This window comes from Hypoxylon trugodes (assembly GCF_022578975.1).
Source record: "Hypoxylon trugodes strain CBS 135444 unplaced genomic scaffold F4822scaffold_9, whole genome shotgun sequence".
Classification (NCBI taxonomy): domain Eukaryota; kingdom Fungi; phylum Ascomycota; class Sordariomycetes; order Xylariales; family Hypoxylaceae; genus Hypoxylon; species Hypoxylon trugodes.
In genome coordinates this window covers 1,499,989-1,527,613 of record NW_026250024.1, presented here as the reverse complement: position 1 = coordinate 1,527,613, position 27,625 = coordinate 1,499,989, and the positions used below count along the sequence as shown (strand labels likewise).

General features: G+C 47.6%; 12 protein-coding genes across 12 annotated transcripts; 5 read left to right on the top strand and 7 right to left on the bottom strand.

The window, feature by feature from the left end:
* The first annotated feature begins 393 nt into the window (after positions 1–393).
* On the top strand, positions 394–1,785 carry F4822DRAFT_374562 (carbohydrate phosphatase). Its single transcript, XM_051456323.1, has one exon. The coding sequence runs from the start codon at positions 618–620 to the stop codon at positions 1,707–1,709; it is 1,092 nt and encodes a 363-aa protein (XP_051310609.1). The 5' UTR covers positions 394–617; the 3' UTR covers positions 1,710–1,785.
* Positions 1,786–3,547: 1,762 nt separating this feature from the next.
* On the bottom strand, positions 3,548–5,741 carry F4822DRAFT_416397 (uncharacterized protein). Its single transcript, XM_051459341.1, has 5 exons — positions 4,972–5,741; positions 4,600–4,900; positions 4,356–4,535; positions 4,122–4,219; positions 3,548–4,070 (listed from the first exon to the last, which is right to left on the bottom strand). The coding sequence occupies exons 1-5, from the start codon at positions 5,230–5,232 to the stop codon at positions 3,558–3,560; spliced, it is 1,353 nt and encodes a 450-aa protein (XP_051310608.1). The 5' UTR covers positions 5,233–5,741; the 3' UTR covers positions 3,548–3,557.
* A 158-nt stretch (positions 5,742–5,899) lies between these two features.
* On the top strand, positions 5,900–7,817 carry F4822DRAFT_416395 (uncharacterized protein). The gene is made up of 3 exons (XM_051459340.1): positions 5,900–6,683; positions 6,760–7,195; positions 7,258–7,817. The coding sequence occupies exons 1-3, from the start codon at positions 6,381–6,383 to the stop codon at positions 7,353–7,355; spliced, it is 837 nt and encodes a 278-aa protein (XP_051310607.1). The 5' UTR covers positions 5,900–6,380; the 3' UTR covers positions 7,356–7,817.
* Positions 7,809–9,127, bottom strand: F4822DRAFT_416394 (uncharacterized protein). The gene has a single exon (XM_051459339.1). It carries the CDS (start codon positions 8,603–8,605, stop codon positions 8,075–8,077), a length of 531 nt encoding a protein of 176 aa, XP_051310606.1. The 5' UTR covers positions 8,606–9,127; the 3' UTR covers positions 7,809–8,074.
* Positions 9,128–11,123: 1,996 nt separating this feature from the next.
* On the top strand, positions 11,124–13,334 carry F4822DRAFT_374462 (uncharacterized protein). Its single transcript, XM_051456321.1, has 4 exons — positions 11,124–11,424; positions 11,490–11,983; positions 12,051–12,182; positions 12,234–13,334. Exons 1-4 carry the CDS (start codon positions 11,361–11,363, stop codon positions 13,152–13,154), a joined length of 1,611 nt encoding a protein of 536 aa, XP_051310605.1. The 5' UTR covers positions 11,124–11,360; the 3' UTR covers positions 13,155–13,334.
* On the bottom strand, positions 13,334–15,085 carry F4822DRAFT_374426 (uncharacterized protein). The gene is made up of 3 exons (XM_051456320.1): positions 14,689–15,085; positions 14,391–14,611; positions 13,334–14,290 (listed from the first exon to the last, which is right to left on the bottom strand). Exons 2-3 carry the CDS (start codon positions 14,556–14,558, stop codon positions 13,514–13,516), a joined length of 945 nt encoding a protein of 314 aa, XP_051310604.1. The 5' UTR covers positions 14,559–14,611; positions 14,689–15,085; the 3' UTR covers positions 13,334–13,513.
* A 1,435-nt stretch (positions 15,086–16,520) lies between these two features.
* On the top strand, positions 16,521–17,668 carry F4822DRAFT_374507 (ribonuclease H-like protein). The gene is made up of 2 exons (XM_051456322.1): positions 16,521–17,022; positions 17,094–17,668. The coding sequence occupies exons 1-2, from the start codon at positions 16,640–16,642 to the stop codon at positions 17,641–17,643; spliced, it is 933 nt and encodes a 310-aa protein (XP_051310603.1). The 5' UTR covers positions 16,521–16,639; the 3' UTR covers positions 17,644–17,668.
* Positions 17,669–18,616: 948 nt separating this feature from the next.
* On the bottom strand, positions 18,617–20,039 carry F4822DRAFT_446021 (uncharacterized protein; the record flags this gene model as incomplete). Its single annotated transcript, XM_051463459.1, has 1 exon — positions 18,617–20,039. The coding sequence occupies one exon, from the start codon at positions 20,037–20,039 to the stop codon at positions 18,687–18,689; it is 1,353 nt and encodes a 450-aa protein (XP_051310602.1). The 3' UTR covers positions 18,617–18,686.
* Positions 20,040–20,355: 316 nt separating this feature from the next.
* F4822DRAFT_374413 (uncharacterized protein) lies at positions 20,356–22,127 on the bottom strand. The gene has a single exon (XM_051456319.1). The coding sequence runs from the start codon at positions 21,908–21,910 to the stop codon at positions 20,492–20,494; it is 1,419 nt and encodes a 472-aa protein (XP_051310601.1). The 5' UTR covers positions 21,911–22,127; the 3' UTR covers positions 20,356–20,491.
* Positions 22,128–22,345: 218 nt separating this feature from the next.
* F4822DRAFT_433365 (uncharacterized protein) lies at positions 22,346–23,101 on the bottom strand (the record flags this gene model as incomplete). Its single annotated transcript, XM_051461828.1, has 1 exon — positions 22,346–23,101. One exon carries the CDS (start codon positions 23,099–23,101, stop codon positions 22,346–22,348), a length of 756 nt encoding a protein of 251 aa, XP_051310600.1.
* A 962-nt stretch (positions 23,102–24,063) lies between these two features.
* F4822DRAFT_374401 (cystathionine beta-synthase) lies at positions 24,064–26,210 on the top strand. Its single transcript, XM_051456317.1, has one exon. It carries the CDS (start codon positions 24,356–24,358, stop codon positions 25,916–25,918), a length of 1,563 nt encoding a protein of 520 aa, XP_051310599.1. The 5' UTR covers positions 24,064–24,355; the 3' UTR covers positions 25,919–26,210.
* F4822DRAFT_374404 (P-loop containing nucleoside triphosphate hydrolase protein) lies at positions 26,148–27,558 on the bottom strand. Its single transcript, XM_051456318.1, has one exon. It carries the CDS (start codon positions 27,354–27,356, stop codon positions 26,502–26,504), a length of 855 nt encoding a protein of 284 aa, XP_051310598.1. The 5' UTR covers positions 27,357–27,558; the 3' UTR covers positions 26,148–26,501.
* Between the last annotated feature and the right edge of the window lie 67 nt (positions 27,559–27,625).

The following is a 27,625-nucleotide window of genomic DNA, read 5'->3' as shown; positions in this document are numbered from 1 at the left end:
GGATGCTCAAATTTACATCATCGCGCAAGGCAGCTAGAATACCTAGGGGTTTATGGCGTATTTTACCCCAGTTAGATGTGTAGAAACTCGGCTCTGTCTGCTAAGATCTGCCTTACAATAGGGCTTAGTAGGTGACCCCACAGCCGAAATGATGGCGATTGCCGCCCTATTGGTGCTAGAATACGCTATGTATGGTCGATCTCTTCTAGCGGTAAGGAGATATAGAAGAGCGAAGCCGATGATATTATTTGTGTAGTTACAACCGAAAGTCATCGAATAGGCATCGAATATGTAGGAACAAGACGGATTTATTTTAAGAATGAATCATATTACTTTTGCCTTGGGATAGTGAGAAAAGGGAAAGAGAGAAGAGCGGGATTGTTGTGGATCGCACCTTTCATAATTAATCCCGGTCCGGATCATAGTTAACTTTAGGTAATCCGATCCGCTGTTTCATTGCCGTAGGTAGTACCTGCCCACTAAAAGGACCCTAGTCTTAGTGAGGTTGAGTGTTAAAACTTCAAAACTTGCAGAGTCACCAGAGTACAAGTCTCAAAAATCTTTGAAGGCATTCTTCTAATTCCTCCCTCTTGGCGTAGTAAGAGGAGGCACTCACAATGGACAGTCCGTATTCTAAAGAGTTGCAAGTTGCAATTGGCGCCATTCAATCGGCGGCAAAGCTCAGCCAGGCTGTCATCTCGATTGAAGATAAAGGGGTCATCGAGAAAGATGACCTCAGTCCTGTTACGGTAGCTGATTTTGCTATTCAAGCACTCCTTACTGCCACTGTCCACCACGCTTTTCCTAACGACAAGTTCGTCGGAGAGGAGTCGGCCGCGGATTTGAGGGATAATCCGGTTCTTCTGGATCGCGTATGGAAATTACTCCTGACTCTTAAGAATGACGAAGCCGAGTCGCTCTGCAAACTGCCAGAGTCATCAGAGCAGATGTGCGAAATGATCGACTGGTGTGGCTTTGGAGAACCTGGAGGGTCACAAGCTGGAAGAGTGTGGGTTTTCGACCCAATTGATGGCACGAAGACTTTTGTCCGCCGTGAAGCATATGCAATTAATGTTGCTCTCCTAGAAGAGAGCAAGCAAGTCCTGAGCATCGTGGGCTGCCCAACGTTTTCTATTGACGCTACAGCTCCCGTCACGAACACTTCGCTCGACCCAACAGGGCGGGGTTCCATCGTCTTTGCCGCAAAAGGTCATGGCACATATGTGCGCCCGTTGGCTGCATCACCATCAAACAATATTAACATTCGCAAAATCGAGCCACTTGCCGAGAATGAACCATCCCAGACTCTGCGACCTGTATCCTGCTATAACATGCTGGATTCCGGAGTGGATGATGTTCATAAACTAGTCATGGAAAGACTTGGCATTCAAACACCGGGATGCGATCTCCTAGCTTGGGTCCTCCGATGGGTCACTCTCGGACTAGGACTTGCGAACATGACTGTCTGGGTTTATAAACAACGAAGTCGCACGGGGAAGATTTGGGATCATGCTGGCGCTATGTTATTATTCGAAGAAATCGGTGGTCAAATCACAGATATTGACGGGAAACCGATTGATTTGAGTGTCGGGAGGAAGATGACTGCTAACCACGGCTTTGTAGCTGCGCCGAAGGCGATGCACGCTACGGTATTAGGAACCGTACAACAGGTTCTACGAGAACAAGGAAAGGGACACCTCTTGGGTTAAATTGATTGTTTTGCAAGGCTTCCTGAAGCCGCTCGATCTTGATTCGAAACTTCACATAACGACAGACTACTTACCTACCTAGGTATTTCTGTCTGGAGGGATCCGTGCGAAGCTCGAAACTACCCCAATCTACACGTGCGATCGCTTGTATCTAACAGTCCCCCAAATACACATGTATATACCTTCCCAAAAGGGCCGGCTCCGTGATAATCGTGTCGTGTTTGTAGAAATGAAAGACGCGCATCATGCCAATCAGGGCCGTACCGCAAACCTCCTCTAGAATTGGTTCCAGTTTCTCCTTCTCATCGCCTGTGAGGTCCTGATTTCTACTAAAAACTTTCACGATCAATTCACAAATATCCATAGGTTGAGAGTGCATGCAATCGCACCCCCATATGCCGTTGATCTGGAACCTATCTTGAAAGAAAGGAGACTTTCCTAAGGCTATCCCCAGCCTCGTATGTGTCACTAGGTATTGAGATAACTTGGTACGGAATTGCTCGGCCATTTTTAGCGCATCTTCTAGATGTCTGTTGTTCTGGAACACCGAGTTCAGATAATCGAGGGTGTGAACGACGCGCCGGAGCGCATCATCCACATGTTGGGGGAGCATAATATATTGGCCATCTTTCTCACAGCGGAAAGAACTTTCAATCAAATCGTTTTGTAGAAGGGGTGTTAGAAGAGGCGACTTGCGAGCCGCATCCATAGAAGACATGCCAACGGCAACAATCCACCCACCCCGGCGCCAGCTGTCTCCACTATCAATTGGATACTTAATCATCCTGGGTGCACCCTCTCGGAGGGCTAGGAATTCCGGGAAGACTTCGTGCTTCTCAAATAGGGTAAATTCCATCAAGGTTTTGGTACTGGAACGTAGTCTTTCACACGCCTCTGTGCAAGAATAATGCTGAAGATATCTTTCGTTGGTGGAGCGCATTTGAGCCACAAGCACTCCATTTTTCTCCGTAAGCCGTACGAAATGATCAAATTTGGATTCAGATCCGCGTATGCGTCGATGACACAAGGCAGCGAAGTAAACATAAAATAGAAGCACGCCTGGCTCAGTCCTAATATATTGCGTCGTAACGGAAAGCTGATGTGGCTTCGAAACCTTGTCCTGAGTAACTGCTTTTCGCCAGGGCTCCGGGAAGAGAAGACTCAATGCCGGCTCCCAGGAGCCAGTGAATAAGAGTTGGGAAAGATTAGATGAATCGTGACTGTTCAGTTCACAGCATTGTTCTGGTGGAGGTCTCGTTCCGTGCCATGGTCCGTTCGAGAAATGTGTCCGTTCTAAAGCGATGCATTGTCCAGCGGTTGGCCATATCTGGCGGTATAACCATCCACCAGCCCGACCGAAGAATTGTATGAAGGGGAATTGCCAAGACCTGGAAGGGGTATGCCAAAACGGCGATAATAACAGCAACAAGCCCCCAATCAACCATTTTTGGTCATATAGGCCAAAAGTATTAACGCTAAAGGACTATTTATGATAAATTCAAAAAGGGGCCAATGGTTAGATTTTTGTAAATTCGGTTTTCGAGCGCCCTGCATAGGTACCTAGGTAGTATATAAACTGGAGGCTTTAGGCAGCAAAGGCACTGGCAAACGAAAGAGCGTTAAATGAATATAATGCGCTGTATGTATGATATACACTATATGCGCCATATGCGCCAGCGGTGTGATAGGGGCTGTGTGGGCTGGGCGGATTCAGCTGGGGGTACGGATTATGCCTTAAGTACACTGTACCCCGGACCCCCTAAAGCCCATTTTCATCACAATACCGAAGTTCTGCAAGAAACATCAAACAAAATGTCAATAAATGAATAAGGCTTTGCTACCAAGTAATCACTTGTTATTATTTTGTTCTTCTTCCATTCTCCTTATATCTTTTAAAAACCTCTCCCTCACAGTAGGCGCTCCTGTCGCCTGATAGTATTCTTGTTGTAGCCGAGTCTCGTGCTCATCTCTAGCTCTTCCCTTGCCCTTGCCCTCATAATCTATATCCATCTCATCACCAGGCCCTGGTTGCGTTTGCGCATCATATATTACATGTTGTAGCCACATTTTGATGGCTTGGTCTGTTTCGTTAACTCTCTGACCGAACGGGAAGGCTTCGGAAGTTTTGGTTTGAACCGCGCGCTGTGCGACGTAGAGCAGCTCTCTCAGGGACGGTCGGTAATTCTGTTGGCCGGCCATACATTGGCATATAATATCCCTTAGTTCCGGGTCTAGCCATTGGTAATTCTCACCGTTACCCCCTAATGCGATCTCGATCGCCATAGTATGGAAGCTCTTGTGTTCCGCATATTGCTCTAAGGGACCTGCGTCTTCATTTGCGATTATCATGCAATACATCAACTAGATGCTCGTTAGACCGTACTCCCAAGTTAAAGGTAGGGTATTCCTTACCACAGATATGTCAAATAGATTATAATCTACGCCGGTCCCGCCGTATAGTTCGTTCGCCGTCTGCATGTCAATGAATTTTAATGCAGGCACTATGTTATCTGTATAGTAGAGGGTTAGAAAGTAGCCGCTTCAATAACGGGCATAGAGATTTCAAGAAAATGTTTTAGAGCAAATGATTCCATCGGGGGGCCTCGACGTTAGAAATTCAGATAGGGAAGGGGTAACTAGACGTACGTTCTGATTGTTCCTGGTCCGGGCTCCCAAACATGACTTTCCCGGGATTCAGATCTTGATGGGCTAAACCACCCGGTGGTCCGGTGTAGTTGGTCGGTATCTCCTCCAGTCTAGGCTTTTCTCCTGCTTTCGCTCGCAGAACATGACCTGGATAAGCCATCGCGACACATGCTCTTATCACTGGTAAAGTTAGCATATGTCTAGGGGCCTCAATGGCCACTTCTCGTGTTCGTGATTGACTTACAGCAAAGGAAGATGGCCCACAGAACACGATTTGGCGCATTTACTTGATAATGAATACATCTTCTTATCAATCTCGTGAGAGTCCCGTTCTCTAAATACTCTAGCACCAAGAATGGTTCCCCAAATACGTGAGGTTTGAATTTCAACTTTGATCTTATCCTCCTCGGGTCGCGGCGCTTTCTGATAAAATTTGAAGACTTGAGATTGTCGAAAAACTGTCCTACAGGGCCTTTCTTTTCAGAAGTGGTAGGTTGTTCGGCGTGCGCAACCATGGTAACAATGTGCTCCAAACCCCCAAAAGTCTGTCTTCTCTGTTAGAATCTATACAAAACATCTCCAGTACTAAAGTACGGAAAGGGGGGAGGTTACGGACAGTGAAATGTTGGATTTCCCTTGTAATCTGCTCTTCGCCTAGCGTGTTGAATGCTCTCTTGACAAGGAGTCTGCGCTTATTTTTGCTCTTGCGATCTCTCACAAGGGCTCCCAGGCTGTTTCGCCCAACCCCTATAATTTCCTCGTAAGCATAATTCGGGTTCTCTTCGAAATGTTCTTTTAAATGTTTCGCAATTCTCAATTGTTCTTGATACTGTTCCTCAAAGTCGTATGGACCAGGTTTCAAGAATAAGGGCTCCATGATTATGACAACAAGGCAATATAGTGTGCTTAAGATCGGGTTTCATAAGTTCAAATCGCCATTTTACACAACTTCGCGGATGCAAGACTAGTGAATTTAATAAGGTATGGGCCAGGGTGTTACCGCGTCGGCGATCGAGAACAAATTGTTGTCTGGGCTGACAAAGCAGGATATTTTCACGAATACACGACAAAGACATGCTCCTTCGTCTCTGGGACTCTGTGTATACCCTCATCGCGACAATAATGGAAATGTTATCGGAACCTATTTTCGCCTATAAAGTAATTACTCGCTCCTTGTAACGTAATTGTTATACCTTGTACAATGTATTGCTAATTTGGAACAATTGACTGTGTTGTTCTCTTGGAGGATACAAGCCTGACTCAATTCAACAAGAGTTGAGGATCGAGGAACCAAGTAAGCTTAGACTAAGCTGTATGAGATCGAAGGGTCAATACATAGGTCTTACACCGTATATCCCGTTGTCTCGCAGTATTCACGTTTATAATTATCAACAACTGATATACATGGGGAGTTATGAACCTACCTAGGTAATGTTAAATGGGAAAAGAAGAGGGTACAAAAAAGCAAAACCTCCAATAATTGCTTATTCCTTGGCGTGGATGTTTTATGAGACAATTGAAATTCGTGATTATGTAATTAGTATCCACAGCGGAAGTACGTCTTACGGCTAGCGGCTAGCGACAGTTGGGACTGCTCTAGTACTAAGCTAGTGTGGGGACCTAAGGTGCTCTTTGTTCGTTTGCTTGCCAGGGTTATAAGCTTCCCACCAATCAAAGTACGACCCAACCTCCCTTAATTTTTCTCCCGGACAACGAGCACAACGAGCACAACGAGCTCCCCAGCGAACTTTCAGACATCCCACTAAACAAGACCATGCGCCATTCGTAACCGCAACTTTCTTCCACCATCCTTTGCGATTGTTAATTTTTTGCGAAATAACGCATTCTCTCATTTAAACTAAACAGAACCATACTACACCTCTTTCCGATCGCTCGTTGACTCGAGTCTAATCTTCGGATCATCTCGGTTGTAGTCTGAATCCACATTCCTTCTTTGGGCGCCGTCCGACCGGTAATACCGCTTCTTAAGCAAAACCGGATAACATTTCCTACTTGTCAGTCGATATGGCGGAAGAATATAACGAGGGAGCGGTCGAGGAGCCCCAGGCAAACCCTGGCGCTGATGTCGAGATGGGTGAAGGCGAAGAGGCTGAGGGCGCTGGCAGAAATGGTGCTGGAGAGCTGCCTTTCGGCGAGGGTGGTGATATCGAGCCTCGTGTTAATTTTATTAGTTATTTGACTAGCCCTGTTGTCACCTTGCTCGTTGGTAGTGGTGAAGCTGAAAGCATTCTCACTGCGCATCAAGCGCTTCTTACCCAGAGTCCATTCTTCGCGGAAGCCTGCGCCGCCTTCGCCGACGATGGAAGCGTAAGTTACTTGCTTGCTAGGTTTTCTACCAATCGCTAGACTTCCAAGTTGTGGTCCTAAATTTTCTACCCTACAGCCTCGATCTGTAGACCTTGCGACCGAAGAACTTGACCCCGTAGGTTGTTTCTTGGAATACCTCTACACTGGCGACTATTTCCCTAAGAAGATACCTGGGCAACGAACTCTCGAACAAGATCCATCGATACCCACCATCGATGAGACCGGTGAACAGCTTTTGAAGCATGCGCGCGTCTATACTCTAGCTGAAAAGTTTGGAGTCGAGAAGCTGAAGAACCTTGCGAGCAGCAAGATCCACTGCGTCAATTCGACAGCGAAGGGCGAAATCACCTACGCTCGTTACATCTACCAATACACCAACAAGGACGACACATCCGTGCGCGCTCCTGTTGCCAACTTCTGGGCTACTCGAAGCCATACCTTGCGTTCGGAAGCTGAAGAGGAATTCCGTTCGCTCTGCTTGGAGTTCCCCCAATTCGGATACGATGTCCTTAGTAAGTTCCCCTGCCTGCGTAAAAGCCTATCGCGGGATAACATCAATACTAACTGTTTTCAGCTCGTGTGTTGGACGAGAAGCTCAAGCGAGAGCGCAACGAGAAAATGCACCCAGCGGCTGGAAGCGTTCGCAAGCGAGCGCGTCACAGCAACGCATAGTTCCATTCTCACTCTCGACTATGACTCGCAATCTTATGCTCCGATTAAGATCGGGCCAGAATTTACCCAAAATACATCATCACGCTCGGTCGCATCAATGTGTGCGACATCTTTGTACTACCACCATAGCTGGGGGATCGATCAAGGCGTGGAGGCTTCCTCTACCTATATACTCGGAAATAGGGCCTGGAAAGGATATCGTGCTTGGGTTTACCGCAAAAAGTGTACATTAGCAAGCGTAAAAGTCGTCCTGCCTGGATGCTTAATTTGATTTGTGTTCTGCTTTTATCTTTTCCTTAGAATTTGGTTCTATTTGGTGTGTAAACCTCAGCTTTAGCCGATGAAATAATCATCCTAGACAAGCTTGAGATTGCGTGACGAGGATGGTGCCGTAATTCAACTACAACTACGTCATCATCGATTGCAGCATGGTGAACATTGGATGTCATGAAGTAATGGTTGGAATGTAATCAAGTTATTATGCTATTAATAAATACTCGGGTACCTATCTAAAACCCATTATCCTTTTTCATGTCCCGCTGAGATGAATCCATTTTAGTCGCTGCAAATTCCAAGTGGTATATGTAGTGCACTGGAAAGGCATCCATGCATATTCCTCGTATATAACAATAGACATCATAATATTATGCCCCCCTCACATCTCCTCATGTATTAAGTTCGGGTATATCGTCCTCCATGCTCAATCATCAATTGCCTCTCTATAGTTGGAAAGCACCGAACGCCGTCGCGGAGAAAAGCAGAGCTCCAATTGTTAGGCCGAGGGTGCTGAGACCAGTGAACTCAGGCCTGATACCCGCAGCAGCATTCGGCGTGTTCGTCGGGCTAGACGTGCTATCGCCATCACCACCGCTTTGCGTAGGGTTCGAGCCACCATCGTGCGTGACGACTACACTCGCGCCCGCGGACGTAGGGAGCGGGACGTCGGTCGCAGTGGCGGTGGCAGATACATTGCCGCGGTAAAATACATCGCTGTTGGGGGCTCCGTGGTCGAAAAGGCATTTAATCAAATCGTTTACGCTTTGCCCTGCGGCTAGGCAGTACAAGCCGCAGTTGTCGTAGTACGAGATTACGTCCGCGGACCCGCAGCACGCGCCCATGATATCCGTGTGGTTGCCGCCCGATGTGATGCCCACGGCCGCGTCTTGTGTCGGGATATTGTAGAGTTCTGCGCCGCAGCCGACGGTGGGCGTGCTGGTGGGCGCAGATACGGTGGCGGTTGTGGAGGACATTTCGGCTGATTTTGTGTTTTGGTTGTTTTGGTAACACGGGATTATTTGGATTTTTCTTGACGCGGTTTAAATAGCGATGAAGATTACAATTGGCGAAGAAGTAGGTGAAGATTGAAAATACCTACCTGCATCAAAAACTCACCTCACACGGTTTTTATTATTTACCAGACCTTGTCGTACCGGTGTTACGAGTGGGCTGAGCCCAGCCCAATACTTAGTATTATTGTCCCCATCTCGTATTTGGGTCTTGGAAAAAAGGAGACCTTCGAGAGGTTGGGGAGAAGCTATTGGACGGGATTGGGGAACGAGACATGGCAACGGGGTTACGCACGGGTCAGCTAAGAATCAACACTTCCACTCACAATGTGATTGTGCCGCCCCAAAATAGCAACCGGGTTTAGTGCTAAGCCGTTCCCGGGCCAGTCTTGGTATGCCAACAAGATGGCAACAGGGGATGGGCAAGGTTTCTTTTGTATAAGTGCTACTATTAGCGAAGTTGTTAGTGAGAAAAATCAAGAAATGAAAAGAAAATGCGTTTCCATCGTTATAATGGATTGATTGATTGTGTCGATTTTGTATGTATGTATGATTGAGTCAGTCGTATTGGATGTTTCAGATGTAATAGTACAACCTCAGCTCGGAGTCTTTTGGGCCAACCATATCATGATGATTAGTTGTATACCACCGTCGGGTCTTCACTGCGCCCGGAATTTGTCATCCGATTCCAGGCGTTCGTATCTTCATGTGTGACAATGTGGTCATGAAGGCACTAGAACACATGGTAGAAATATATCTTACATGCTTCATGTGCGAAATAGATGGAATTGACTTGTCTGGAATGTCTGGAGGGTAGGAGTGCGCCCCTGAATATGCACAATGCGTACATACGTACATAAAAATATATTGAAAAATGATACCCTGAAGCGGCGGGGGTAGCCTGATGGGAGGAATGGGTGAGCGTGGCGGATGGACTTGACAAAAGTGCGGAAAAACTTGCGGTCCCTAGGTACTTAACCTTAGGTACATGTGTAGTATTGGAATAACCCTTGAACCGGACAGATCACGCGATCGTTTCGTAAGCATAAAGTACCATGGAAGGTAGAGAGAGTTTGAGTCTTTGCTACTACTCTGATAACTCCTTCGTATCTTTATCGCTCCTTCGCACTTTGATTCCAATGTTTCGGTAGTATCCAATGGATTTGTGTCAGGATTGAGTTCGTTGTACTGAGTGCCGTGTCGGGATGGCACAGCCCAGAAGGATAAAAAACCTTATGGTGTGGGGATGGATGGGCAAAGTGGGTTCTAAGGTTTATTCTTGAATAAAAATATGCAGTTGCTGTCAGCTTCTGCAGCTAGCTGGAGCCTAGAGTTTAGCGATGGTAGTGATGAAGATAGCTCAGTGGTAGTGATTATTGGTACCTATGGAGTGGCAAGTAGTGGGTCAGCGGGGGAAGGTTCCTAGAGGAAGGGGAAGGCCCAGCCCTATTTACCTTCATCTCGGTAGGTAGTACCTACTGTAATGTAAGCTTAATGATTTTAACTCCCAGTTGTTATATCCTATAATTCACATTTCTCACCCGTGACGGCCCCCAAATAACTTAGTAAGCCATCGTCTCATCGAGATATTCTAACACGACGATCTCACCCCAATATACCACCCTACTTACATACAACACGTTTTCTATGCCAGTCCAAGAAATCTGACAGCCTAACTTAGTAGCTTAGGTGCCTAACTTTGGCATTGCCTACTTGCCATTGCCATTTCGCCCACATATAGCCCTAATCTCAAATTTAGGACAACTTTTTAGCTAATCTAAGTATATACACTTTTGGGAAACATCGTCTCTATTCCATTCTCACTTCACAACACAACACGGCACAACCTTTGAATATCGCATCTTATTGCCTTGGGAATTTCATACTACCTACCTGGATAGTCTTTCTTATACACTTAGCCCCTCATCGCGTCTATTTAAGCGACCTCAAGAACAAGAAGAGGAAGGCGGTTAACACTAAAGAATCCTCTAGCGAAATTAACCAACCGGAATTGATTCGTCAACAAACGATGACTTGCCGAGAAGCTGACCTAACAAGTTTCTACCCCTGGCTCATAGTCTAAACAGACGGTTGAGATCTGGCATATAAACACTACACTAAAGTTACTTCCGATGGTTCCCGCAAGGTTGACTGGACCTCTGAAGCGTGGCGACCCGCGGCTCGACGGGTAGTTGTAACGGTATCGGTATCGCGAGCCCTCGACACTGGATACAGGACACAACATACAGGGGGGTCTAGCGTTGCATGCAACCTTCTTGCAGCATACCTAGCGCACTCGTGATGCAATCAGAGCTCTCCCACGCAATTAACAGGAGCCCACCCATTGGTTTGTGGTTTGTCCCCCGCGACTATTTTTGTCATCGGCCACTCGGCCGGAATTGGTGTTCTAGTCCGATTATGGCGATATCCTTCCCATCTTCCATCTCCTGAAATATGCCTAACCATGGATGTGCACAGCCGGCTTTGAAGATTGGCTAGATCTTGACGGTTTATATGAACTACTATTATTGAAGTTGTTCAATCCCGCCTCACACGCTATTGAGATATGACATATTTCTGTTTCGATGCCGCAACCAGACGACGCCTGAAACCGCTGTGTCCACCGTCTTTCTCCGCCCTTAGGCTACTCCGATAACTCGAACCCACTTACTCTGTTGGTATCCTGTGGGATCTTCAGTCCCGCATACCATATCGCATCATGGTTGGCGTTGCCGGTAGGAGTAAAGGATGCAACACCTGCCGCAAACGGAGGGTAAAATGCGGTATGAGCGACCTCACTGCCGAATAGGCCATATTTCACGAGTACTCATTTCTGACCTGTGAATAGATGAAGCGAAGCCGAAATGCCATCGCTGTCTCAAGGCGGGCTTCGAATGCTTAGGTTATGAGAGAGCCACTCAATGGAGACATACTTCGGTGGCTCCCACTTCGAAATCTCGGCCGCACTCGCCAGAGTTTATGGAGCTCATATCTCCAACGCCTATGGGTCTTGCACCTGCGCCAGAGCTTAGTCTAGTCGCCTTTGAGGGGGACATGTGTACCGCCTACGTTTTTAAGAATTTTGTTTGGAAGTCATACGGAAGTCTTTGGCTCGATCATGCTGCTGAAGGAAAGCTCGATACCCTCTCTCTCGATGCCGTGAAAGCCCTATCTCGATTGAGCTTTGGGCTCGGAAATAAGGTACAGGATCTTCAGCATAAGGGAGAATCTCAGTACGGTAGATGTCTAAGGGTTCTAGCGGATGAGCTTGGCCGAGATGAAGTCGCAGCTCATGATAGCCGAAGACTCATAGTACCAATACTCGTATTAATGATGGTTTCGGTAAGTACTCTTACGATACATGCATCTACATGAACCGACATTGGGGAGCCTGAACTAATGGCCCCAGGCAATCCAAGCCGATAGAACTGCTGCAGGTTTCCACCTTAGAGCGATCGAGAAAGTCCTGATCCTGTGCGGTCCAGGAGCCTTTCAACAGCAACCCTTAAGAAACGCCTTTGAAGCAGCCAGAGCTACGTTGGTGCGTAACCCACAAACCTAACGTGCAAATGTAGTCGTTGACAATAAACAGCTAGTTTCTTCGTTACTCTCTAGGCGACGGACATTTCTTGAGAATCCGTGTTGGCATTTTGTACCATATGCGCTCGACTCGTCTACGAAGCCTCAGCAGTCACAACTACTTGATATTTTCGTCACAATACCAGGATTCCTAGAAGAGGAAAGCCGTATCAATGATTCCAACTCTCAATCCGACGATGAATCCATCGGACTATCCCTCATATTAGATGAACAACTGGACCGACGAGCTGCTCTAGGCGGATGTGTCGCCGCCCAACTTGAGAAGCTATACCGCTGGCGTTGGAATTGGCAACGGAAATACAGCCAATACGTTGCGATAGGCAGAGACGAATGGCAACGAGATAGCCTTTCTCCGAAGTCCACAGATTCTATCGGCAGTTCTAGAGAAACCAGCCGCCTACGGTTCGATCGCCCTATACATTCCAACGATATCATGCTATACAATGCAGTATTGATGTGGTTAATGACCCTCATGTGGAAACTCCAACCATTCCAAGCAGCATCTCGTATACAATGTTGCGCCCGCCGTGCTGCCGCTTCATCGGCCTCCCCACCAAACTCGCCAGGATCCTCGCAAAGCGTCTCTTTCGAGCCTCTGTCCTGGCCAGGTGCTTTCCTTTCTATCCGGGACCCCGCTTTGGAAATATGTCGCGCTTTCGAATGGCAATGCCGACATTACGAACAACACACTGCCTTCAGCGATCAGACTTGCCTATTATTGCTTCCACTAGGCATGGCTCGTTGCGCATTCGATGGCGACTCAGAGTATCAAGACTGGATCGACAACATGCTGGATTCGAATCCGGTCACAGCTGGCTATGGCCGTGGTGGCGGAAGCGTAGTTGGCTTCGGCTCCTATATAACCCCACGTGCCCTTGACCCGAATGCCCGTGTTCCAGACGACAATTTCTAAATAACATAAATGGAGGTACCCGACTATATGCCATGCTTCCTTTTATGTCCACGACGGATTCATGATACTTTATATTATGACTGGATGATACCAACATTTATATTTATACCATAGGTGGCTTGCCTTGCATGGGTACTAGGAGCACATGGCGTGCACCCTGATGTTCATTTCTAGAAGGTAATCGGTTGGACTATATATAACCTAACGGCGCTTGGACTATCCATATTAAACCTTCCGCACCCAGACACACTAAACACAAACCCTCGGCTCGCCCGTTCAAACCACAAGAAATACCAATAACGCCGCGCCGCTTGCGAAAGAAATGTCAAGAGGAAAGACAAGCAATTTAGCCAGACCAACTACTGCGAAGTAGAATTATAAGGGGGTTGATAAGGCTGGCCCGGTGCCGGTGTACCTTGTGGACTATAAGGGCCTTGATTGACGTATGGCTGTCCCGGGGCCGACGTCCCTGGGTTATATGGTGGTTCGGGTTGGGGGTACACTCCCGCTGCACCAGCATATGCAGTGTTCTGTGGTGCATAGGGATCATAAGCTTGGCCCTGTGGGTACTGTGGCTGGCCGGCAGATTGTTGGGGGTACCCCGTTTGCTGACCCCATTGTTGACTGGGCTGTTGGTGCAAAAGCGGTTGCGACTGTTGCGCAGCAATATTTTGTGGCGGCATTCCTCCTTGTAATTCTGTAGCACCCGGGCCACCAGCGACGGCGACAGCAGCAGCCCCAGAAGCTTTTTCGGGGTCGTTGGATAAATGACCCGAGAATGAGAGGCGGAAGAAGTGGCATACGTATGCGAAAGTCGCGACAAATAGAAGCATAATGAGAGCACTGATGCCAGCTACGCCACTCAAGACAGCGAGCGCGCTATCTGATGCAAACTCATTTCGCTTCACGACGGAACAATGACCGCTGTTTATAGCGCTACCGTCGCTGACACAGCTCGCGTTAACCTTTACACTGAATTTGCTCCGTAGATTCGCGTTGGCGGCCATAGCTGCTAGCCAGAAGATGATCATGAGCGAGTCGAGCACGAGAATGGCCCATGTATTATAGGCGCGCTGACACGATACCACTTTCTCGGATAAGAGTGCGTACACGGCGATGATCCAAGTAAAGAGACCCTGTTGAAGACGGCAATATTAGTAGAGGCACGAGAGTAGATAAAACAAAAGAGCAGATGTATAGATGAAATGATTGTGCGATAGGAGAATTGGAACATACAGAGACGATAACGAAGCCAAGTTCATCCTCATAGAGGCCGTGTATCCACCAGCCTGCCATAGCCACTGCGACGAGTGAGAAAACGATCTGGAGAACTCGCAATGCGATGAACCATGTCGGAGTTGGGATAAGGGTCGCCCCTGTCCTATGTGAGCCTGCCTCTTCCATCTTGATGGCCACCTCTTAGGTAATTAAATCTTTCTTCTCCGTTGTCGCGGGTGCTTTGTCTTCTCAGTGTTATTTCCTTATGTTACGAGAAGCGCGAAGTCGTGAGGCGGATCGTATTATCTAGACTTACAGGACCCCTAAAATCATCTCCCCAGAGGGCGCCCGCCCGGTATTTGTACATACCATAAATCCTCCCCGCTCCCTCTCTCATATCGCCATTCAACCCTTCAATCTAAGCCATCTCTCTAGCCCGCTGTCCAGACCCGCATTCTTGCCTAGGTGCCAGGTTTTGCTCTCGAGAGCGAACCCGGCTGTTACCAAAATCACTCACAATTTCTCACTTTGCGACGAAAAGCCAAGGACGGCCAAGATTACTATGGCCGTTGGCGAGAGATATGTTACAGGGGCTCTCTCAGCCGCACGTAGTCATTAGGATATGTCTTATTGGGCGGGCTTAGGGATTGAGGACGCTATTGATAGAGTCCTTGCCGGATTTGGTGTTGGGTATGGATAGCTAGCCACTTGCAAGACGTTCTCAAGCGAGCCGGTGCACTAGCGTGGGCCTGGAGCTACGCGCGAGTTCGGAGGCGCCTTGGCAGGGCGAAATTTTGGGTTTGGAGGGTGAGGATATCGCGGGCGTTTTTTTGTTTGGTTTGGTTTTTGAGGTTGGCTTTTTTCTTGTGAAGCGGAAGGGAAGTGTTTTGGGTTTTGGGGAGCGGAGGCGGAGGCCTGCCCGGCTACCCACGCTGGCGGGGTTAGGTGCCTACCTTTAGGGACTTTTTCGTGATGACGTGCTGGAACTTGGGCTGAGGATGTTGTGCTACGATGTCTGCGTGGTATGTCTTGGATGCCGTTATTAGCGGTAGTAAGCTGTGTTATATTTGTTAAATTAGCGGCGGTGGCCCATACCGAGCTGTCATCGTTAGCATACCCTCATCCCCATAACAGCATCCCTACCTCGGTACGTTGAACACGTATTAAATCCGATGGACTCGTATAAGCCTCCCGCATAACGCAAAGGATACTGTATCACTCATTCGAGGACATTTGACATCCAACAAATTGGAAAAGAGGCCTGTTTCTAATCGGGTAATACCATATGAGCTACCTAGCTTAATCCTCGCTGGTTGAGGATACACCATATCTTTCTACAGGCAGTAAAAGGGCGGGATACAGTCCACCTGCAACCCCACCATAGCCCTATAGGACTTTAGACATGGCTTATAACAGTGTCCTATAAAGCGGCGCTGTAGCTCAACCCCGAGCCATAATTTAAACCTCTCACAAAAAAAGACGGGACCTCCTCTATAATCTAATAGATAAAGTCGTCATCTTCCCAGAATTCGCAAAATAGGCTCGATGAAGTGGCCACCATGCGCACACGTACCTAGGTAGTATGTCGCCGGCACATTGTATATTCAATAGTAACTGATACAAAAGTCCCAATTGATCGCAAACGGAGGCGTTGGTTATATTGCTCGCCTTGACACACTCTCTTGATGTCGACAAGCTCATACAAAGGTGCTTGTACAATTGGGCTCCAGACGCAGACCTGGTTGTTTTTTTTTTTTGTTTTTTTTCAAGTGGTGGAAAGTAGGACCAGATCTGGGAACGAGATCCCAGCCTGATGTGAAAGGGCTAGGGAACAGAGGTTGTATGAGACTCCCAAGTACATATGGAGTCCAGGGTTGTTTGCGCGATACATACATGTATCATGATGCATGTCCAGGGCTTACTAGAATGCGACAAAGTGCTTTCCTTGATTCAAGGTTTCTCTGAGATCAGTAAGTCCAACCGCCCGTACAATGCAAATTCCAGTGATGCGCCCCATCAAGTACCATAATGTTCATATTATGGTTCGCGTGGGTCTATCACCGTTTGCTTCCCCTCCCTCAACTTTCAGGAACAGTCATGCCTCAAGATTGGGCATTGAAAACAGCTTGCTTTTTCACCTAAGTGCCGTACATGACAGTCATCTCATGACACCACAGTCAGGGTTTTAATACTTAACCATTACTATTTCCTAATTTACCTAGTTCCCCTTCACCCATTTCCAACAGGTTTAACCATAAACTTCCACAATGCCTCTCGGATGGTACCTTGCCCAGGGCTTATACCCTCTTGCCCCATCCGACAGCGATGATGAAGAGGGCGCGTGTGAATTGCCCGATGGCCGGATCGTCTGCGGCCCACACGGGCTCGTAGTATGCGGAAAGTGTTGCACAGATTATTCTTTCATGGACGACAATTCAAGTGACCTTGAGGAGCAGGACGAAGGTGATGAAAGTGACAGCTCGGCCGATCATCCAGAAAGCGAACAAGATTTTGATATCGAAGAACTGCCCTTCGAAAAGAAGAGAAGGGGCACCGGCCAAGTATTCCCTACCAAATTCACTCCTCCGACACCTTTCAGCATTCCAACACAACTCTTCCCCGGTCGTAGAACTTATATGCAGTGGACAAGGTATGAAACAGTAAAATAGCTTCTTTTAAATAGCATATCTTCTAGCTCAACTCGTTAACATGTCTTATCAGATACATCGATCGCAACGATCCACGCTCTGTTCTCATTTTAACTGACGGTGCGTGCTTGAATAATGGCCAGCCGAATCCTAAGGCCGGCTGGGCTTTCGTCCACGGGCCAGGACTCACTGGTCAACCCGCGGTCGCATCTGGTAGGCTTGAGAGCAAGGGGCCTTTTGGCGATGAGAGCATACAGAGTAGCAACAGGGCCGAGCTTCGCGCCGTTATCGCGGCTCTACGCTCCCGAGCCTGGGAAGGTGAAGGATTCAATACCGTTACCTTCGCCACCGACTCGGAGTATGTGGTTGAAGGTGCTACATCATGGGCGAGGAGGTGGATTACCAATGGTTGGAAGACGAGCATGGGAGCAGATGTTAAGAATAAAGACCTTTGGGAAATGCTTCTAGGCGAGGTTGAGAAGGCGAACGAGGAGAGGCTCTCTGTCCGCTTCTGGAAGATCCCGAGGGAGTATAATATAGTTGCGGATGTAGCTGCGAAGGCGGCGGCCTCAGAGGGAAACGTACCAGATAGGTGGGTGGAGACGGTGGGTATCGCAATATAGCTTTCTCGCTATCTAAGCACCTATGTCTTTTGGAAGTGATCAGAAAATACTACTGTCGCCGCCACCTTGGAGTAATTAGATGATATTTCTCATTGTAGGGCGCGTCTTGAGTGGAACTTAGGAGAGAAAGGCAAATTAACAGTTTTATATGGTATACCATACAGTATTCGCTGTATTTGTGGAACATACTGTACTGGAACTTGTCTGAATTATAGCGAAGTCTGGGGTAGACCGCCTTAGAAATTCGAAGGCTACTTACGGCTGCTGCTGTAAAAGTAAGGCTTCGCGTGCATAGGTACCTACCTACCTAAGTACTTAGGTAGGTATTCAGTGAGCTTTAAACGACACTTAGAGGAATAAGTCTAACAAGTCCACTGAAACATAAGGGAGTATAGGTACATATACCTACCTAGGTAGGTGTCTGACGTATGCGACCTGGTCGGTCGAATTCAACAACTTTAATGATTACAGGGGACTATTCGCTAAAGCTCAGTGAAATACAGCATGCTAATCCTACCTACACCGGGTAGGTATTAGTGAAGTTAAGAAACCTATGCAACGAAAAGCCAGTAATCAATTTATATTTCAAGAAAAGAAAGCAGAGCTACAAAATAGATACTTAGGTACATACATGATTTACAAATCATTTGAATTTGCTGTTTCTTCTTGTCTTTCTCTCTCTCGCGTCCAACGCCTTCTTCTCTTTTCCTTGTGAGTTGTCGCTGTAGGTTGGTCCTCCGAGACGTTTATTGTTATGACACCTGTAGCACCCTGATAGGAAGCCATCACCAACACATGTATGGGCAAAGGTTGATAGGTCCGCTGAAAGCGCTGTAAGCGCTTTACTGCTCATAAGGCACCAACACAGCTCTTGGCAATCTCGTATCCAAGAAAGGAAGCTGTACTGAATATCATGTACTGCCGCCAGGCAGCATAAAAAGAGAGTAGCTTCTCCCGAAGGGACTGGAGGGGGGAGGATACGGCAAGCAGATCGTAAAAAGATTATAGCTACTCAATATACTGCCTTAACCCCATTTTGACACTTATTCATCAACGCGGTTAAGTGTAGATAACCTCATCCTAACTGGCCATGAACTTTCTAATCCAAGCATCGCGGTCGTTAGTATTCTAGCCCATACTCTATTACCCGGCAGATCTATAAGCATATCACGGTTCAGTAGTACGGAATAAGTGCGCTGCCAGTCGTAGTTGATGACAGTCAACTTCTTGAGCGAGAACCACTCGATGTAGGGGGCCCAGAAAGGCCATGCGGTTTGCACGATCCATTTGCACGACGACTTTACAAGGAGATGGAACCCTATCAGCATCCAAGCAGAAAAGGGGGAAAAGTTCGGGATAAACGCTTTCATGTAGGGATGATTGACGAAAAGGTTGAATGTATCGATAGGTCGCCTGTCGTATTCCCGCAAAGCGCAAGTGACTTCATGCACTGTCATATAGGTTATTTGGTGGGCTGTATTCGCTAGGAGGTGAGAAGCAACCGCGCGAAGGAGGTGAGCAGAGAGCGTGAGAAATTTGTCTTTTGTTTCTCGTCGTTGGATTGTTGGGTTCTCCGCTCTCGACATCAACAGATAAACGTTCAAGTGGATGAACGCGGCAATGAATATCTGAAGTATTAAAATAATTGTTCGGTCCCTATAGAAATTGGGAATCCAATCGTTCGGGCCTGGTAACTCAGTTCTCGTGATTAGTGGACTGGCTAGCTGGGTTAACGAAGACCCAGTCAAATACTGTATAGCTTCAAATATGACTGGGTATGTCATCGTGAACGTCCAGAAGTTGAAGGCTACAGCTGCGGTGGCATCAATCCCCTCCACAATGTCCAGGCGAACTTCAACTGGAGGAGGTATATCTCCATGCGCATCTTCGGGCTGATGGAATCGTCCCCAACCTAAACGTGTAGCAAGCTGGCCTTGTATGAATTCTCCTACATTCCGTACCGCGTCCTCCCTGATCAGATTTAGAACGTTGAAAACAACCTCGAGTACAAACGTGTTGGCGAAAGACTCTATCACTGCGGCCAGAACCGCGCTTAATATCGTCTGGAGCCAAATCGGAAAGCCACTTTCACGTAGCCACTGGGTGTCTATTTCAAAGGTCCCAAAAAGTATAATTGCGAGTACCGCTCCACAATACCAGGTTAAGCTCAAGTTGAACGGGAAGGGCGCCCTTCCACCATTGAGATTGACCTGAGCCGCCGAAAGATTCCTCAGAACGAAGGCAACAGGGTGTCTTTGGTAGAGAATCCATCTCCACGCAACTTCCCACCCTGGCCCAGGCATGTTCTCAAAGTATCGGCGAAGGTATCCCCAAGGGTTGACATAATAATCCGGAAGCGGTTGTAGCTGGTCGGGGTCTTCAAATAAATTTTCCATTTCGAGGGTATTGCAAATGCGCTTGAACTAATGAATGTCGGTAACGTGGAATAGATACCTATAGCATGAGATAGAGGGGCGCCTATTTAATTAAGTTGGACAATGGGAATCAGCGACACAGCCGAATATGGAAACCTGAAAGAACTGTTGGTATTGTCTATGACTACGAACCAAATGATAAAGGATTGGATATCGCGATGATAAAGGTTGTATATGCGTTTGTAGTTTACCCACCTGCTCACCTTGGGAGGTATTAAAGTAACCATTTGAAGCTCGATAGAAGTATAGGGCAAAACATGGTAAAGGGGCCACTAGCTCAAAGCGCAACGTAGGCGATATGTGATTCTCAATTGCTATTTGCTATTCTAAATGAGAGGAAGTGCGAGTAGGGATATTCTATACTTCATCTCCCTGTACCGGAGGATGCTTCGGACTGTTAGCCGCCACCATCACTACTCCATCTCATCAGCTTCTTTATATTCCTGAGCCGAAGAGGTGTAGCGAACTACTAGCTCAAGATCACGGTGATAGGCTGCCTTCTTCATTGTGTCTATGACCTCGCTGTCTGGAATGAATTCCGAGCAATGCCACGTTGCAATAGCGGTTCTTCCACCTACATCGAAAGAAAACTGATGGGGATCGGCGATCTCGTGGTATTGAGCATCTAATTCTATCTTCATGTACTCTAGCTTTGGCATACGTGCGATGGCGAGTGCAACTGCGAGGTAGAACTGGTTCAGACGAGATTCAATCGGCTTGATTCGACATAGGAGCTCTATAAATTGCTCGATCGTTGTTTCGCGTGGGTCAGGGTACTCGGGCTCTGGCGAGATATTCTCGAGTTGGAAAAGTTGCTGCTGTGCCGGGGTGCATAGGCGATATTCAACGTAATACTCGCGCAAGTGAGGCCAGTAAGGAAGTTGTTCCTGTGAGACCTTGTCGGGCCAAAACAGTTGAGCGGAACAAACGGACAATTTGTAATCCACCTTTTCAAGCTTCTGAGAAGTTTGGTACGTTTTGAAAGTCAACTCTTCTTCAACGCCGCCTTGAATAACCCTAAGTGTAGGAGGATCCACGTGGTTATATTTAGGGATATTAGGCATATAATCATAGAAGAAGTCGAACGTTTTCACCGAGGCCGGGATTTGATCGAAAGAATTAGCAATACCTAGGAAAATGTTAGAACTGACGGGTATATATGTGGAGTGATTGAACCAACCGGAGCGATGAGCTCGCCCGCGAACAAGATCATGTTCCCATTCCCAGAATCCCCAGGAAAGTGTTTCTAGGTTCGCAAACTTGGAAGTTATGCACCGCAAAGTCTCGGGAATGGTACATTCGGGCATCCCTGCACGCCAAAGGCTTAGATCAGACACGAATGAGAGCCGGGAGGGGTCACAGTAAGGGGAATCTAGATAGTGTAGGGGTGATTGAGAATCAAAGGCTCTGTGAAATGAGAGCCCGTCGATAGTCAACGCCATGCTTTGCAAGGGTCGAAGTTTACTCCGAAGCCAAGCAAGGAAATCGAAAAGTGCGTTTACGTCCCGAGCAAAAGTCTGTACTTCGTGTTTCCCCCCCCTTGAATTACCCTTAAAGTTTATCTTCGTGATAACTTGGGCGCGGTGTGGGACGCGAGACAGAATTTCTTTGGCCTCTGAAAGTCGGGAACGGTCGAGGTCAATGTCATTAAACGTCTTGCTTTCAACGGCCTTCTGGAAGGTACGGCATGTTGCTGCAATTCTTGCCGCCTCTGGTTCATGATGAGATCGACGGCGCATCAAGGCTAGCCCTCCAAACCAGCCCCCTTTTCCTGGGTTGTATATCGCATCGTGGACGATACGCTCTACGAGCTCATATGGGAGAGTATCCATTACGGATGGCAGCGACACCAAGGAGTACAAGGTGGTGATAGGTGGCGATAACCAATAAAATGCGTATCTAGGTGCCTATGAAGCGTATGATATTCTTCTTTTGGTCGGATGGCGTGGTAGTTGGTGGTGGATGGGAAACAGAAACCATCCGGAGAAGGATCATTCTAGGGCAGTTTAAATGTAGAGAACAGTGTAGTTGTAAAGGGTGAAGGCAATTTCTGACTCCTGAATAGGTAGTGACTGACCTTCCTGACGATGGCCGGGCTCGTGGCGGCCAAAGTTATCCTTAGGGTGAGTTGTTGCGCAAGATAGGGCGAGGACGTCACGGATACTCTCCTGCACGGGAAGGAAGTGCCTAAAGGATGATGAATTGTATTGGTACTCGTGGGCTGGTAGACTTCTCCAAGCATGAATCGAGTCGCATGAATTCCAACATCATATCTTTTTGTACATGATGTCGGTTCTCATGGTATATTTGGTTCCCTTAGTCACTTCCACTCCTTCATGATACATATCTCTTTGTTGAAATACCACGAGACTCCCAGCTTTAGGATTGATATTTAATTTGCCCGCCTGGGGGTCTTCGAAATCTACGGCAAATCTCATCGCTCCTCCTTCGACTGTACCATCGCCATCACTACCTCCGTTGAGGTATAGATGTACAGTGAGAAAGCTCTTTGCTCCATCTTTGTCTTCGAATTGGCCGTCACAATGTGGCTTGAAGTAGTGTCCGGGTCCATACTTTAGAAACCGTAGTTCATCTCTCAGTCGGCAGATTCTCCATGTCTCTTTACGGATGACAGGGTTCTGGCCGGTGATATCTGGAGCGTCTTTCAGGGTGACAATGCCAGGCGGTAGAAGCGGGAGTATGCGCTCGAGAATATGGTCAGCAAGGACTTGAGATGTGTAGAAGATCCGGTCGCAGAAACGTGATTTCAAGTCCAAGATCTGGGATCCGTTGTAGGCAGTCACTGTGGCTGAAGGCCAAGCGACGTTGTTGGATGGACTGATGAGCCCGAGGAGATCGTCGCACTCCTTACGTGTCAAAACATTGTCAATGACCATTGCGAAATAGCCCGCGTACTCATTCACTTCTGTCTCGTTGAAATCGATTATTTTTGCCTCGACGGATGCTGGAGTAGGACCAGCGAGTATGGCCAACTCCCGAGTTGTTCTTTCGTTTGCTTCCATCCTTAATAACTTCATGAATACATCCCTGAATCAAATTCTGATTCGAGGATGTGTGAATGATGAAACTGATTTGTAGAACGCCAACACTCTTCATGTAAATCGATGCTTATAGTGGAGCTGTAAAATGGACTAAACCACCGAAAAGAGTAAGTGTGTAGCATCCTCACCTGGGCAACTTCGCCATAATAAGATGCATTTCGAAATTCATATTCAGTTACATATTTGCAGCGCAAGAGAAATTCCGTTACTGATCAGAAAGTACCTAGGTATTTATTACTTCCAAATCAAGGAGTGCCAGGGCCTAGTTACTATTACTTGATCGAAAATGTACTGTGTGGTGGTGAACCGAACGAGCGTGGTGCTGTACGCTGTAGTATCCACTGGGATTATGTGGAGGTAGTATAGGGTGCCATATAGTAACATGGTCACTGAGATCTTCTTGTGCTTGCGCTTCTTAGCAGTGACTGTGTAATCGAAGATACCCCATGCTACCGACGCTTGTGTTGCAATTGGATGCCATTGTAAGATCACATTTTAGAACATGTGAAACAGAAACATCTGAGGGTGATCTGACAAACTGCAATGCGACAGAATATGCCAAATTTTTCCTAGGATATAAATAGTGCTGCGCGTGACACATTTGGGTATTTCGTCCTCGCGGACTGCCGAGACACGGTGTTTAAGGTAGATCGGTTCCCAGTCCACTTGGCTGACTTCAGCACATTCGTAGGTTAGAGAACCTATTTGGCAAGATCATTATGAATGATTGTGTAGAGGAATAGAGAAGAGACGCGACACAATTGAATGAATAATTTGCAGATGAGGGAGCTAAATCTCCTACCTATTTTGTAGATAATAAATGGAAGATTTTAACATCGAGAATTGGAACGGCCTGGGCCTGGAATGAACCTTATAATTTAGCGATGTACTTGTGTAACATCGGCCTAACTAAAGTTTTTAGCGTACTTTAGTGACCAGCTAGCCGCCGACCGTTCCTGCAGCGCATATCGTCGGCTTGTCCGCGGGGTGGATTGGCGTGGATTTTCTCGCAAATTCTCGCCTCATGCCGAAGATGCATGGCGAGATAATGTGCGTGGTCTGACGCAAACTTTAAATTCTCTCCTTTTCGACTTCTTTTCTAGATAGACTTTACTTCATTTTTGACTCTTAAAGTTACGGGCTCACTATCCCAAACTTCTTCAGAATAAGTAATACTTAATTTCACCATCAATTCATCCCAACTCTGCGCCCGCCATGGCCAAGACAAACGGTACCATACCGCACAACCCACCGCATGCTGCGACAGCCTTATCAGCGACCGAATTAATCGGTAACACGCCTCTTGTCCGTCTCAACAAGATTCCGCAATCTTTGGATATAGAATGCGAAGTCTACGCCAAAGTCGAACTTTTCAATGCCGGCGGTTCCGTAAAAGACCGCATTGCCTTGCGGATGATCGAAGAGGCTGAGCGCAGCGGACGTATCAAGCCCGGCGATACCCTGATCGAACCGACAAGCGGAAACACGGGTATCGGTTTAGCTCTGGTTGGTGCGATTAAGGGCTACAATACAATTATTACCCTACCTGAGAAGATGTCCGCGGAGAAGGTCTCGGTTTTGAAGGCTTTGGGTGCTACGATTATTCGTACCCCCACGCAGGCGGCATGGGATAGCCCCGAGAGCCATATCGGTGTGGCTAGGAGGCTGGTCAAGGAGATTCCCAACGCACACATCCTTGATCAATATTCCAATGAGAATAACCCACTCGCCCATGAATTCGGCACGGCTGAGGAAATTTGGGAACAGACTGGCGGCAAGATTACTTGTGTGGTAGCGGGTGCTGGAACGGGCGGTACGATTACGGGCTTGGCTAAGGGGTTGAAGAAGCACAACAAAGATATCAAGGTCGTAGCTGCCGATCCGCAAGGAAGTATCCTAGCCTTACCCGAGTCGCTCAATGACGAACACCGTGATGAGCCGTACAAGGTAGAAGGAATTGGTTACGATTTCATTCCCGACGTCCTAGATCGAGAAAAGGTTGACAAGTGGTATAAGACGGATGACAAGGATTCCTTTAAGCTTGCGCGACGTCTAATTGCCGAGGAAGGTCTGCTTGTTGGTGGCAGTTCAGGGAGTGCTTTGAGCGCCGCGCTGAAGGCTGTAAAGGACTTGGGATTGGGCAAGGATGACGTCGTTGTGGTCATTCTACCGGACAGCATTCGAAGTTATTTGACCAAATTTGCCGATGATGATTGGTTGGCTGCGAACGACCTATTACCACCTACCGACGCAGCGGCAAAAGCAGCAATTAATGGTGATGCCGCGAAGACATCTGCTGATCCTTATGCTGGAGCAACCATCCAGTCGCTGAGACTTAAGCCGGTTATCTCTGTCATTGCTACAAGTCCCTGCTCCGAAGCAATTGAGACTATGCGAGACAAGGGCTTCGACCAACTTCCTGTTCTTTCCAGCGCTGGGGGTAAACTTGTGGGTCTCGTCACTCTCGGCAATCTCTTGAGTTATCTGTCGCGCGGACGGGCCAGTGGACAAAGTCCGGTTAAAGATGTCATGTTCAACTTCAGCAAATTAGACGAAGTGGTCACGGATCCTCGTGAAGGAAAGGGAAGCAAGAACCGCAAGTTCGTTGAGATCACTTTGGACACACCTATCACGGAACTCAGCAAGTTCTTTGAGTGGAACAGTGCTGCTGTCGTCACCGAGCCTAGTCAAGGAAAGGACAAAGCGCTTAGCAAACCCATTGCTATTGTCACCAAGGTCGACTTGTTGACTTGGATGGTAAAGCAAGTTCAGACCTGAAGTGTGGTTCGTCTTGGCCCTATACAATATTTCCCACTTTGGATTTCGAAGGAAAGTCAGCGGCATGGCGTTATGGTAGAATTAAACATGGTTCTTATTACGGAGGATTAATTCATTGGTTTAGACGCAATCAAATTGCATTATGCATGGTAGACTCAACGTCTTCGATGATTCATAGAGGGAATTGGTTGTACATGGATTTTCCATAGATCGCTTATCTAGGTTGAATTATGATAATGGCATATCTGCCTAGGTACTAATGTTTCTTGGGTCGCGTCGATAGGGATTATGTGTCTTGGTACGATGGCGAGCCAACGTATTTCGAATTAGGTGCTATGAGGTGTTTTTATAGATGCCGCGTCGGGCATATGTGTATCTCCTACATCTTCTGATCGGATCGTATTCCAATGATGTGTAACGAGGGCCCTGGACTGTGCTCTGGCAACTTCGTGGAAATCCTGCACATTCTAATACAGGGCGTTGTATGTAGCCGTGCAGGGTCTGCGTACGAAGGTAAGGTAGGTAGGTCGGTTGTGAAGTCGGATGTAGTTAAATAGCTACCGCGAGCCAAATGTTATCATATTTAAATCCGGCCTGATATCCAATCCCACCACTTATCCACCTTGCCCTCGAGTACGCTTCCCCCAATAACCTCAACTTCAATATCGAATTCCCTCATTTGGTCAAATAGAAACTTCTCCGAGCCATACGCGCCTAGCCAGTCATCTTGCTCCTCGGATCCGATCTCATCAACGCCAACGCCAGAATCTAGTAATCCCTTGCTACGGGACTGCCGTATCCGGCCGAGTTCGGCCTCGAGGTTGCTCTTGACGAGGGAGGCGGGGAGAGCGGTGAATAGGTCTAATTTGTTCGCCGCGACGAGAACATGGATAGCATTCGGTGTCTTAGACGTCTTACCGGCGCCGGTGCGCTTTTGTAATGCGAGTAGGATATCATATAGGTAACCTGCGGCATCGGGTAGGCTATCATCGAGGGCCGAGGCGTCGACTACGTATACAACACCCCGCAGCGTGCTAGCAGCTAATCCCGTATTGGCATGTTGCGTGCGCAGCTTTCCGTGGCCCGGAGTATCGACGAGGAGGAACTTGCGATGCGAACCTGGTGCATCGTCGCGTGCGGCTTCGCGGAATGTCGAGGCGCCATGGTCATCGGAGACGGTTAATTCGATGGATTGTGGGTCTTGCGAGGTATGCGTTGCGGCGGCATTGTCGCCGCGCTCAAGGAGAGTGAGGAGGGCTGTTTTACCACCACCTGAGGGACCGAGGAGTAGGATCGAGGGGAGGGTTGTGTAGGGCGTGGTGCGCACGATGTATAGGTGTACGAGCGTGGGGAGAATAAGTACGATTATAGCCCCGACGATGAATATTTCGGCCGAGGGCGTTAGGATGTACTCGAGGATTTGCCTTAGGACCTCCATTGTGACCGCGATGTGTTGGTGTGTGTTGGGAGGAGGGTATCAACACAAAATTGCAAAGGTGAAAAAGAAAAGAAGGTCAAGGTTGATAGGTCATGTCGAAATTGCTTAAAGTTTCCTATTGTATGGAGATACTGTAGCTTTAAAGTTCCTTGGGTTACAGTGTCATCATTCGATGCCAAGTTCGATGGGCCGGTAATTTAGGTTGGTTAGCTGATGCATTCAGTGGATGTGCCGTGGTGCCGGGAAAGGTACGTACTTTAACGCTCCAG

Excerpts from the sequence above, each read along its gene's own strand:
- F4822DRAFT_374413 (XM_051456319.1), bottom strand. The coding sequence starts at position 21,910 with ATGGATACTCTCCCATATGAGCTCGTAGAGCGTATCGTCCACGATGCG.
- F4822DRAFT_416394 (XM_051459339.1), bottom strand. The coding sequence starts at position 8,605 with ATGTCCTCCACAACCGCCACCGTATCTGCGCCCACCAGCACGCCCACC.
- F4822DRAFT_374507 (XM_051456322.1), top strand. The coding sequence starts at position 16,640 with ATGCCTCTCGGATGGTACCTTGCCCAGGGCTTATACCCTCTTGCCCCA. Across the intron at positions 17,023-17,093 it reads ACTTATATGCAGTGGACAAG|ATACATCGATCGCAACGATC; the intron begins GTATGAAACAGT and ends ATGTCTTATCAG.
- F4822DRAFT_416397 (XM_051459341.1), bottom strand. The coding sequence starts at position 5,232 with ATGGAGCCCTTATTCTTGAAACCTGGTCCATACGACTTTGAGGAACAG. Across the intron at positions 4,901-4,971 it reads GGGAAATCCAACATTTCACT|ACTTTTGGGGGTTTGGAGCA; the intron begins GTCCGTAACCTC and ends CAGAGAAGACAG. Across the intron at positions 4,536-4,599 it reads GTGGGCCATCTTCCTTTGCT|TGATAAGAGCATGTGTCGCG; the intron begins GTAAGTCAATCA and ends TAACTTTACCAG.
- F4822DRAFT_374404 (XM_051456318.1), bottom strand. The coding sequence starts at position 27,356 with ATGGAGGTCCTAAGGCAAATCCTCGAGTACATCCTAACGCCCTCGGCC.
- F4822DRAFT_374426 (XM_051456320.1), bottom strand. The coding sequence starts at position 14,558 with ATGGAAGAGGCAGGCTCACATAGGACAGGGGCGACCCTTATCCCAACT. Across the intron at positions 14,291-14,390 it reads TTGGCTTCGTTATCGTCTCT|GGTCTCTTTACTTGGATCAT; the intron begins GTATGTTCCAAT and ends CGTCTTCAACAG.
- F4822DRAFT_374401 (XM_051456317.1), top strand. The coding sequence starts at position 24,356 with ATGGCCAAGACAAACGGTACCATACCGCACAACCCACCGCATGCTGCG.
- F4822DRAFT_374462 (XM_051456321.1), top strand. The coding sequence starts at position 11,361 with ATGGTTGGCGTTGCCGGTAGGAGTAAAGGATGCAACACCTGCCGCAAA. Across the intron at positions 11,425-11,489 it reads CAAACGGAGGGTAAAATGCG|ATGAAGCGAAGCCGAAATGC; the intron begins GTATGAGCGACC and ends ACCTGTGAATAG. Across the intron at positions 11,984-12,050 it reads TCGTATTAATGATGGTTTCG|GCAATCCAAGCCGATAGAAC; the intron begins GTAAGTACTCTT and ends TAATGGCCCCAG.
- F4822DRAFT_416395 (XM_051459340.1), top strand. The coding sequence starts at position 6,381 with ATGGCGGAAGAATATAACGAGGGAGCGGTCGAGGAGCCCCAGGCAAAC. Across the intron at positions 6,684-6,759 it reads CCTTCGCCGACGATGGAAGC|CCTCGATCTGTAGACCTTGC; the intron begins GTAAGTTACTTG and ends TCTACCCTACAG. Across the intron at positions 7,196-7,257 it reads ATTCGGATACGATGTCCTTA|CTCGTGTGTTGGACGAGAAG; the intron begins GTAAGTTCCCCT and ends AACTGTTTTCAG.
- F4822DRAFT_374562 (XM_051456323.1), top strand. The coding sequence starts at position 618 with ATGGACAGTCCGTATTCTAAAGAGTTGCAAGTTGCAATTGGCGCCATT.